This window comes from Solanum verrucosum, unplaced genomic scaffold (genome assembly GCF_900185275.1).
Source record: "Solanum verrucosum unplaced genomic scaffold, falcon-dt-bn FXZP01000172.1, whole genome shotgun sequence".
In the NCBI taxonomy this organism is placed as follows: Eukaryota; Viridiplantae; Streptophyta; class Magnoliopsida; order Solanales; family Solanaceae; genus Solanum; species Solanum verrucosum.
The window spans coordinates 583,333-595,592 of NW_026020299.1; the positions used below are offsets into that span (position 1 = coordinate 583,333).

The 12,260-nt window shown below is 37.3% G+C and overlaps 1 protein-coding gene across 1 annotated transcript; it reads right to left on the reverse strand.

The window, feature by feature from the left end:
* Positions 1–2,302: 2,302 nt before the first annotated feature.
* On the reverse strand, positions 2,303–5,140 carry LOC125834817 (uncharacterized). The gene has a single exon (XM_049513971.1). The coding sequence runs from the start codon at positions 5,138–5,140 to the stop codon at positions 2,303–2,305; it is 2,838 nt and encodes a 945-aa protein (XP_049369928.1).
* Between the last annotated feature and the right edge of the window lie 7,120 nt (positions 5,141–12,260).

The following is a 12,260-nucleotide window of genomic DNA, read 5'->3' on the forward strand; positions in this document are numbered from 1 at the left end:
AAACTTACCTTTTTCTCGTTCTTCTTCTTCTTCCACCTCTCTCTTTAGTTTGAGAGCTAAGGCTTTCAATTTAAATTTAAGTTTCTCCTTCGTTCCTTCGCTCACTAGAACAAGAAGAGTCCCTTTTTTTTTTCTTTTGATCCCTGAAGTTGCAGCGTTGCTGCTGCTTCTGTTAGGGCTTTCAGCCCCTTTTTTTTTAAAAAAAATTTTGATCTTTTTTTTTAAAATAAGAGCTAAATGACAATTATGCCCTTATTTTAATATAGGGTATTACATTCTCCCCACCTTAAGAAATTCGGTCCCCGAATCTAAAGTAAGTGTATACCTGTAGACTGAAACAAGAGAGGATACTTGTCTCGCATATCCTTTTCCAACTCCCAAGTAGCTTCTTCAGTGGTATGGTTCCTCCATAAGACCTTCACGGACACAATTTGTTTTGACCTTAACCTTCTTGCTTGTTTGTCCACAATAGCCACAGGTTCCTCTTCATACGTTAAGTTCTCATCAATTGGTATAGTCGGTGCTTCAAGTACATGAGAGGAGTCTGAGATATACTTCCTCAACATAGAAACATGGAATACTGGATGGATGAAAGACATGTTGGGAGGCAGTGCCAAACGATACACCACTCCTCCTACCCGGTCAAGTATCTCATATGGTCCTATATATCGCGGACTCAATTTACCTCTTTTGCCGAACCGCATCACACCTTTCATAGGAGAAACTCGTAGAAAAACTTTGTCCCCAACCATGAACCCTAGATCTCTTCTTCTCTTATCCGCATAAGACTTCTATCTACTTTGAGCTGTGAGCAATCTCTGCCTAATCAACTGGACCTCATCCACGGCTTCTTGTACTAAGTCTGGTCCCAACACATTGGCCTCTCCAACTTCAAACCAACCTATAGGAGACCGACATCGCCTTCCATACAAGGCTTCATATGGAGCCATCTGAATGCTGGACTGAAAGCTATTGTTGTAGGCAAATTCAGCTAAAGGCAAGTAAGCATCCCAACTACCTCCAAAATCAAGAATGCAAGCTCTCAACATATCCTCTAAGATTTGAATAGTACGCTGAGACTGCCCATCTGTCTGTGGATGGAATGCAGTACTAAGGTCTACTCGAGTACCCAAGGCTTCTTGAAAGGATCTCCAAAAGCGTGAAGTGAATTGTGACCCTCTATCAGATATGATAGATATTGGCACTCCGTGAAGTCGAACAATTTCATTCATAAATATTTGGGCATATTTCACTCCACCATAATTAGCCTTTACCGGTAAGAAGTGTGCTGATTTTGTTAATCGGTCTACAATTACCCATACAGAGTCATAACCTCTGAGAGTTCGGGGTAGACCAACCACAAAATCCATGGTGACTCTTTCCCATTTCCACTCTGGAATTTGGATCTCTTGTATAATCCTGCAGGTCGTTGATGCTCTGCTTTAACCTGTTGACAAGTCAAACAACTAGAAACAAAATTAGCAATATCTTTCTTCATACCTTCCCACCAATTCAACTGCTTCAGATCATGATACATCTTAGTGGAACCAGGGTGCATAGTATACCTAGAGTTGTGAGCTTTTTCAAGAATAACTCGTCTTAACCCACCTATGTTTGGTACACACAACCAGTTACCTAGTCGAAGCATACCAGCACCATCAACCATCATCTGCTCACTTTTACCAGTTGTGACCTCATCTCGATATCTGCAAAGTTGTTTATCCTCATATTGAGTAGTTTTAATGCGCTCTACTAATGAAGATTTGGCTTGCACACAAGCTAACAATATCTCTGAATTTCCCACACTAAATCTAATACCTGCGCCTTCAAGTTTCTGGACATCCTTTGCCAACTGCCTCCTTTCAGGAACTATATGTGCTAAACTGCCCATAGATTTTCTACTCAATGCATCAGCCACAACATTAGCTTTTCCAGGATGATACAAAATAACACAATCATAATCCTTGAGTAGCTCCATCCATCGTCGCTGTCGAAGATTCAGGTCTCTCTGCTGAAAGATATACTTTAAGCTCTTGTGATCAGTATATATCTCTCAAGTTTCACCGTATAGATAATGCCTCCAAATTTTAAGAGCAAATATCACTGCAGCCATCTCCAAATCATGAGTAGGATAGTTTTGCTCGTGCCTCTTCAGCTGTCTCGAAGCATAGGTAATAACACGACCATTTTACATCAGAACACATCCTAACCCAACTCTCGAAGCATCACAAAATACCGTAAAACCTCCAGAACTTGATGGTAAGGACAATATAGGTGCTGTTGTCAAACACATTTTAAGTTTCTAGATGCTTTGCTCACATTCTTCTGTCCACTGAAATTTAGCATTTTTCTGTGTCAACTTAGTCAATGGAGATGCTATTTTGGAGAAATCCTGCACAAAACGCCTGTAGTAATTTGCCAAACCCATAAAGCTTCGAATTTCTGTAGGCGAAGTAGGTCTGGGCCATTTTTGCACAGCTTCTGTCTTTTTGGAATCCACCTTGATCTCATCTTTGGACACCACATGCCCCAAAAATACTACTGAGTCTAGCCAAAATTCACACTTTGAGAACTTAGCATAAAGCTTATGTTCTCGCAAAGTCTGTAACACTGTCTTTAAATGACTCTCATGTTCTTCCTGGCTACGAGAGTATACCAAGATATCATCAATAAAAACTATCACAAACCTGTCTAGAAACGGCCGGAACACTCTATTCATTAAATCAATGAATACAGCCGGCGCATTGGTTAATCCAAAAGGCATCACAAGGAACTCATAGTGTCCATATCGAGTTCTAAATGCTGTCTTGGAAACATCTTCCTCCCTGATTCTGAGTTGATGATAACCAGACCGAAGATACATCTTTGAAAAGTGGACAGCCCCCTGTAATTGATCAAATAGGTCTTCTATACGAGGTAAATGATACTTATTGTGTATCGTTACCTTGTTCAACTGTCTGTAGTCGATGCACATTCTTAGAGACCCATCTTTCTTCTTTACGAACAATACTGGTGCGCCCCATGGAGATATACTTGGTCGGATAAAACTCTTATCGAGTAAGTCTTGAAACTGTTGTTTTAGTTCCTTTAGTTTTGCTGGTGCCATACGGTATGGGGGTATGGATATTGGCAATGTATCAGGAGCCAAATTAATACCGAAGTCTATCTCTCGTATAAGAGGTAATTCTGGCAAATCCTCAGGAAATACATCAGAAAATTCATTCACCACGGGTATCTTCTCCAAGCTAAGTGTTCCTTCTGTTGTATCCCTTACCATAGCTAAGAGACCCATACAACCTTTCTGTAGTAACCTTCGAGCCTTCATAAGGGATATGATTTTTCCAACCTCGGGGACTTGACCCCCTTTTAATACAAATGTAGGCTCATCAGGTATTTCAAATTTGACTATCTTTGCATGACAATCAACAGTAGCATAGCAAGGAGATAACCAATCAATGCCCATCAACACATCAAAATCAATCATATCAAGTACAATTAGGTTAGCTAGAGTATCCCTACCCTCAACTCTTATCTGACAATCACGATACTCATATTTAACTAACAAGGAATCCCCCACAGGAGTAGAAACAAGAAAATGATGATTCAACATCTCTGGTTGTCTATCAAATCTCAAAGCAAAGTATAAGGGCACATAGGAGTGGGTAGATCCTGGATCAATCAAAACATGTGCATCAAAGGAACAAACTGAAAGAATACCTGTAACCACCGCATTTGAGGCCTGAACATCCTGTTTAGTAAGTGCAAAAACTCTTGACTGACTTCTACCGGCATTCCCTTGTCCATGATTTCCAGTGAAATAATCTCCAACACCTCTACCTCTATTTCCTGTACCTGTATTACCTGAACCATTATGAGTGGTCTGAGCAGGTGCAGCTATCTGAGTAGAAGTCTGTGTGGGGTTTCTCGGAGGTAGAGGGCAATCTCTAATGCGATGCCCCAACTGACCACACCGAAAGCACCCTCCAGTGACAACACGACACTGGCCTACATGTGATTTACCACAAGTCTGGCAGGAGGGAGCAGTGGCATACATTTGTCCAGAATTACGATGTCCCTGTGCTGATAAAACTGTATCTATCCCTGTCTGAGAGCCCTGCTGTTGTCTTCCCTGATTCTCTGTTCTGTGATTTGCACCCAAGTCGCCGCTGTAAGATCCCCCTATCTTGGCCTTCTTACGTACATCATAGGTTGCACGCTCCTCTCGACCCTTATCTTCAATCTTTCTAGCTAGATCAACTGCTTCTGAATAGGTCATGATACTCATATTTGGGGCTAGGGCATTGAATAGACGACTAACCAACCCATGCACGAACCTCTGAACTCTATCTGCTTCTGTAGGTACCAACAAAGGAGCATATCTAGCGAGCTTACAAAATTTGGCGTTATAAGTTGCCACATCCATATCTGGAGTATGTACTAACCTCTCAAACTGTGTTGCATACTTCTGCCTCTGACTGTTAGGAAGGAAATTATCCATGAACAACTTAGTGAATTCATCCCACTTCAGTGGTGCTGCCCCAGCAGGTCGACCTAGCAATACAATTTCATACCAAGTGTTAGCCATGTCCTCTAGTTTGTATGCTGCTAGCTCCACCGATCTCTCGCTAGAACATCCTAGAGCCCGGAGGGCCTTAAATGTCCCATCCAAGAAGCTTTGAGGATCCGCTGAACTATCAAAACCTATGAATTTTGGTGATTTCAATTTCAAGAATTCCTGCAAGGATACCTCTTTATTCCCAAAAGTATAAGTCCGTGCAGGTGTCTGAAGTGGTGCATGTGTCTGAGTAGCAGCAACACTATGCTGACCATCCCTCTCCTGTCTATCCATTCTATTGACCAAACTCTCTATGGCTTTCTGCATGGAGGCAAGTACCCCAGCAGTAGCATTCTCCTGCGATGTCGGAGGTGGACTAGCGCTCCTTTTCGGAGTGACCTCTCTTGAAGTCCTAATAGTGGTGTTGCGGTTCCCTGTGGTAGCATTACGAACCTCTCCTCGACCAGTTCTGTGGGCTCTGTCCCTTCCCCAAGTTGAGGAAGTTGGCTGCCTAGCCGAAGTGACATTAGGCGCCTCAAAAACACCTGTTGTAGCTCTGCCATTAGATAATCGGGTTCGAGCCATCTGGTTATCAGAACGAATAATGTTAGATTAATCTAGTTGGCCCTAAACGTCACACACATAAGCAGGAATGAGAAAGAAAAACAAGACACATCCTATCACGTCCTCGCAGAATCATGATTATAGAAATGGCTGGCAACATAACCATAATTGAGATTCTACTACTAACGTGTGCTCCATAGGTTCTAAGAATAAATGGCTCTGATACCAACTTTGTCACAACCCAATTCAGGATCATGACCGGTGCTAAGGGGGAGAATCCCAAAGCAAGCCTCACCAGAATTCTACTCCAAATTTCGGAAAAAAAAACCAATTCATCTCCAAATTTCGGAAAAAAATTTCCAAACTAGTCACTTGACTATAATTCGAAGGACTAATCTTGACTCAAATCAAAAGAATGACAAATGGAGCAATTCTAAGAGTTTTTAAAAGAAACTAAATAAACATAACAAATCAATAGTTCTCTTGCCACGCGAAGCAATGCGGGGCTCACCAGATGCTACTAACTCACACGCTAGTTAATGGAATCCTCTTCAATACCACTTGAATTCTCTGTAAAAACAAATAGCGAGGAGTGATACGCTAGCTCAGTGAGTAATAATACTTAACCACAACCATTTTAATGAGGGACAAGTCAGAAAGCATGCTAGTGTAATAGTCATGATGATGAAACAATGCTCTTTCAGAAACAATAACAATATTCAACCTTAGGTGCCTCATATAAGCAAAATCAATGTAAATACATAATAGCAAACTCAGAAAAAGAATATTTTCATATCAAATCTTATAGCTGGGAGGTTTCCAAGGATGAATCTTGTAATCAGTGTGGTCTTCTCCTTAAGAAGTAACCAATAACAGTGAACTCCTCATAAAGGAGTTAGTTATTCATATCAGTAGATCCCTACTCGAGGGATATCAGTAACAGTATACTAGTTCTACCTTCCCACTAGCAAGGGCTTTATCAGTAATCAGAACTACAAGGTGCACCAGATCTAACGAACCCGCCGTTAGCTACGGGATTCATCAAGGTCTACTCCCATTTATATTTTTCTTGTAATAGGTAAAAACAATTCAAAATCGAACAGAGCATTTAAATCTTATCAAATCATATCATTTCAAAGTTTAACAATCACCTGTCAAAATACTATTTCTCAAATAAGTATAAAACCTTTTCAATATCAGTAATCATATCTTATAAGAATGAGATCATCTCAAATAATCTTTTCAGTATCATATCCAGTAAAAGACTTGTCCCACATGCAAGTTCAAAACATTCGATAACACATTTACTTTATAAACCATGTGAAAGTCATGCAAGTTATAAAACATCAATTGTGGTAAGATTACTACTCACAGTACTTGTGTTGAGTTACCAAGCTTGCCACTCAATTACTCCGTACGAATTCCTTTGGTCAATCTATAATCACATTCATAATAATTTCGTGTTAACTCCTTCATTTAGGTAATTCATACTACATTAAAAAAACCCAGCCCTAGAGGTTTCATGACTGATTCGAAATCTGCCCAATCACTTAATTAGTGCTTTAATCACACACATTAGTCTCTTCTTGGTCGATTCTCGCTGTAAAAAGATAAACCTAACCTTACTGCCCAATTACTCTTATTGCATATAAGCCCAATACCAAAGTTTATAGTTCAAATCATTGACTATATTCACTTGGTTCATAAGAATGAAATAAATTTCCTCTTTTTCTTCTAAACCCATGTTTCTCAACGTCCCAATTCCCAATCTTATAGTCATGGAAGATACAAATTCAACCTTTAGATTAAGTTAAGAAACTTACCTTCTTCTCGTTCTTCTTCTTCTTCCACCTCTCTCTTTAGTTTGAGAGCTAAGGCTTTCAATTTAAATTTATGTTTCTCCTTCGTTCCTTCGCTCACTAGAACAAGAAGAGTCCCCTTTTTTTTTCTTTTGATCCCTGAAGTTGCAGCGTTGCTGCTGCTTCTGTTAGGGCTTTCAGCCCTTTTTTTTTTTTTAAATTTCTGATCCTCTTTTTTTTTTTTTTTTTTTAAATGAGAGCTGAATGACAATTATTCCCTTATTTTAATATAGGGTATTACATATACTGAGTTGATACCCTTCCTCACAAATGATGATCAACTGGAACACTTACATTTCAGTGGTTTCTTGGCCAGATGTAAAGTGCCTAACTTTTTTTAAGTCATTTTTTTATTTTTTAAAAGTTATTTTTTATATTTGCCAAACACTTAAGCCAATTCAAACACTCTCTTAATTCTAGATTTTTATTTTTACTTGTCACTTTTAACATATCAAGAAAAGATAATTATTTTTTTCATATTTTACCCTCAACATTAATTACATACTTTTTAATTCAAAATGATTTTCTAGATTTCTTATTGTTGAATCGCCACTCCTCAACTCTTCTCTTCTTTTTTTGGGCCATTTTTCTTTTATATATCTTTCATTTTTTGTATTAAAAATAAAATAAAATATTAAAATAGATACAAAATCTTTGATTTTAGGGTTTTTAATTCAAATACAAAAGGTATAGTAATAATATTTTTAAATAAAAATCAAACGATTCTTCCGCCTTTGTTTATCACTTGATTAGCGGTCTTTCTATCTTGATCCACACATCGGAAAGTTTCAATTTTTATGTTTAATTATTTTATTAAAGATAAAGTGAACATTTTAAAATTTAAAAAAGTATTTCACCTAATACTTCTTTATAGATGTTATTTTTAGTGTTTGTTTTGTTTATCCATTTAAATTGATATTTCATAACCATAACTTTTGTTGTCACCATTTATATTACTCTTCCTCGGTTTTACTTTATATGATGTGGTTTGACTTAATACAAATACACAAACTGTTGCACATTCATTTATTGGGTATAAAATTCACAAATTACTCCCTATGTTTCATATTAATTGTACACTTATCCTTGTAGTTTCACCTTAAATCCGGAGGGACAATAACTATGCAATATTTTAACAAAAGCCTAGCCGCATTATTGAATTTACAAACCAATAATTTGATTTATTTTTATATAATAAAAATTTATATTTGTTATTATTATTATATATTTTACTTCTTTCGTCTAGCTTAATTTATATAATGTTATTAAATATATACTAGTATATTTGGGCGTGCTATGCACGGATTAAAAGAGCGGAGAAAGATAACAAAAATAAGTAGGGGTGTGCATCAATCAGTTTGGTTCTATTTTTGTATTAACGGTTCGGTTCTTGGTTTTTAAATATACTAACCCAATAACAAACCAATAAGATATTTTTTATCGGTTTTTGGTTGTTATCGGTACGGTTTTCGATTTACCCAATAAGAAAATGACTATATAAAATATTATATGACTTCTCACTTCTCTAAATGCTTTGATATAGTGATACAAGAAAGATAATGAGAAATTGCATCAATAAGAGAAAATATAGTGCGAAGGCTATAAGTACATGTCACCTCCAAATCATAGTATGAAATTTCTGATGTTAATCAAATTACAGACCTTTACAAACTTGCAAACGTTACAACCTACCATTACAAACTAAAACTAAAATCAAATAGTCCAACAAGACTAAAACTAAAACTACAATCAAATAGCTACAATTGCAAACCCTTACTTTAGTCTTTAGGTTTTGAGTAAAAAGTAAAGACTAAAGCGGCCTAGTGTGAAGTGGGTAGAGAACTGATAATTTGATATAGTTATAGTTTCTAGTTATATATTAAATAATTAATATTTAATATTTAAGAAGGGTAAAGTTGCCACGCCCTGAGCCTACATCCTGGGCGGGACTGACACACAAGAACCATTGCTGGCCCTAAGCGAACCCTCAGCCTGGCTTAACTCTTAGTGGAAGACTTATATAACAATAAAACAGTCTCAAAAGATAAACTCATGCAATAAACTTAGAATGTCTTAAAAGAAACATTCAACTAGCCCATATGGCAACTCAAGTCTCAAACATCAAAACTGAAATGGAAAGACTCAAGAACTAACATCAACTAACTGTCTATGAAGCCTCTAACAACTGAGATGGACGTCGAGAGAAGATCCACGATATCCTAATGAACTAAACGGATAAAACAATAAAAAGAGATCCTCCGGAAGCAAGGAGGTTCACCAACAACTCTGAATCTCAACTGGATCAACGATGTGCTGGATGTTGATCCTGGTTACTTGTATCTGCATCATAAAATATGTAGGCCAAATGGCATCAGTACATTGAATGTACGAGCATGCGAGAGGAATACTAAAACAAGACATAAGCTTGAAAGGAGCTGAAGGAACATACCTGGTCTCAACTCAACTCATTTCAATATAAAATAATAATATAAATGCAATATAAAGAAAAGCTTTTAAAACATGGATAACAACTCTGTGTATTGAATAATACAACAATAACTTAGTTTTTATATGAAAATACAAATAACATTGTGAATGTAGAATACAAAATATTTCTGTGGGAGTTTCTCTAACCGACAACCGTCACTATGAGCTATGTGATGATACAACGTTTTCCCTCACCCTGCAAGGGAGGTCCTATACCTTGCTTGGGGTATAGAACCTAACTGCTAAATGGATCCACTAGTCTATGCTAAAAAGCACTAAGGAATCATCTAAAAAGTATGACCCTTTTCTACCCATGTTAGCTACACGGTTTATGGAGACCATGAATTATCTGAACTCAACTTGTCCCCAAATCGGTGCTCAATACTACTTCCAAAAATGTAACTAGCTCAAATGTTTAAAAAAACATAATTCTTTCTGTGATTTGAGATAATTGCTCAAAAACTAGCCCAAAGGGTCTCTTGGAAATTAGTGTTTCCTCTCTTGCTTAAATGTGAAAATATTTACTCTTTACTCAAAAACTAGCTCGAAGGCTCTTTTGAAAATTGGTGTTTCCTCTCTTGTTTAAATGTGAAAACATTTACTCTTTGGGAATACATAGTCCCCATACTCTTTTGAAGAAAATGAACTTCATTTGTTACTCTTTACTTAACTCAAAACTCAAGTCTTAAAACAAGTTTAAAGCATTTGCAAAAGACTTCTTGAAAAGACTCTAAGAACTCTCAAGACTTGGTTCTTAACTTTCCTTGAATTATAATTTATGGATTCAAGGTTATGATTCATGTTTCTGGATGATTTCTAGATGTTTAGAAGTCATTTAGAGTAGTTAAAATCAATAAGAAGTGTTAGTACACTTTAGAAGGAGTCAAACGGGCTAAACGATGAAAAATGGGTAGGGGCGGACGACCCGGGCTCACTGTTGGCGCTCCGCGCCAGCCCCCAAAGTTCAGAGACCCATTTCAAGTGCAGTACTGGCACGGCGCCACAGCCACTCTGGCGCATCTGGGGCACACCGTGCCAGCCCTTCCCCAGGTGTTCCCGATGAATTTTCCAACTTGTTTTCTGATCTTAATTTGATTAAATTCGATCTTTTTTCTCAATTTCTCTTTAGGTTCAGATATTATCTCAAGAAACTCACTAATCTCATCCCAATTCAAGAATGAAAGCAATTCAAGAACACACATCAAGAACATTCAAACTTTCAACTTTTTAGGATGAATTCACGCTGAAATAAACATGTTTGGCGTGTGGGTGAACGAACCCAACTCTATGTGAACTTACATACCTCGTAGGGATTAACCCTTGATGAAATCCACAACCAAATTGCAAAAATTTGACGAATCTTGACCTTTTCTTCTTCTTTCTCCTCTTGAGTTCTTTCTCTAAAAACTCTAGCGTGAAATCTTTGAGTGCGTAAAATGAACCAATTCAGTTTAGACCCTACATAATTACCAAAAACAAAATAAATTAATTGGGTATGGAAAAGTTCAAAATACCCCTTTAAAATCCGGTTAACTTTCCTTATCTAGACATCCCAAATTTGAACGGGCACCTTTATACGAGCTCGAAAATTAGCAAACTCGGTGGCGCTGGAAAGATAATTCCAAGACATTTCATTTGACATCTTATTTGCCACCTAAATAATCTTGTACTCAAAGTTATGGTCATTTGAAGTTGACCCAAAACTCATACTTAACATAACTTTGCCAAATTTCAGATTTTTCATTCTTTCCAAAAATGGTTCTTTCTACTTCTATCTCTTTCAAATAGCGGGGTGTTACAATATCTCCCCGTTGGAAACATTCGTCCTCGAATGAGATTACTCTAAGTGGACTAAGGGTGTATCATCTAAAATTCAGCTCAAACACCCAACAAGCAAATCTCAATTAAAGAGTACTAAGAAGCAAATTAGTACCTTGATCTGGAGTGTCTCTGGGCTCAAAGAGATGTGTGTATCTCTTCTTCATGTCATCGTCAGCCTCCCGTGTAGCTTCCTCAACAATCTGGTTTCTCCATAAGACCTTGACTGATGCTACTGTTTGCAACAAATTTTAAACATATGTAAAATAAATAAACCACACAAATAAAATCTGAAGAAACATAACTTTATTGATAAATATGCGGGTACAATTATGTTCCTCCCTTGATTCTACTCTCCCTTGATTTATCCATGATTTGAGGGTCATTAGTAGCGTATTTCTCAAAATAGGATGATTTAGGTTTGATCTATACATGAATATTCCATTAATTTGTGGAATATTCGAGATCTTGATCTTTAAAAATACCCAAGAGTTTATGAGATATTTTGAGATACCTTTTAAGGAAATTTAGTACCCTTTATATAGGCATAAACTAGTGTTTAGGGTTGAGTAGCCTCCAAGAATTCTAATTGAAACTGAACACATCTCCTAGAGTCTCAATTCGAATTGAACATGTCTTGTAGAGTCTGCAAAATTTTAATGTCTACAGCTACCTCCTTGGTTCTCAATTTGCGAACCTGGTGGTCTAGAATCTGAACATGAATCTCCTCATAAGACAAGCTATCCTTAATACCAATATCCTCAATTGGTATAATCAGTGAAGGATCGTCCATACACTTTTTCAACATAGAAATGTGAAACTCTGAATGAACTGCTGCTAACTCTTGTGGTAGCTCAAACTCATAAGCTACATTACCAATCCTATTGGATATTCGATAAGGACCAATATACCGGGGACTAAGCTTCCCCTTTTTACCAAATCTCATAACACCCTTCATGGGTGAAACCTTCAAGTAT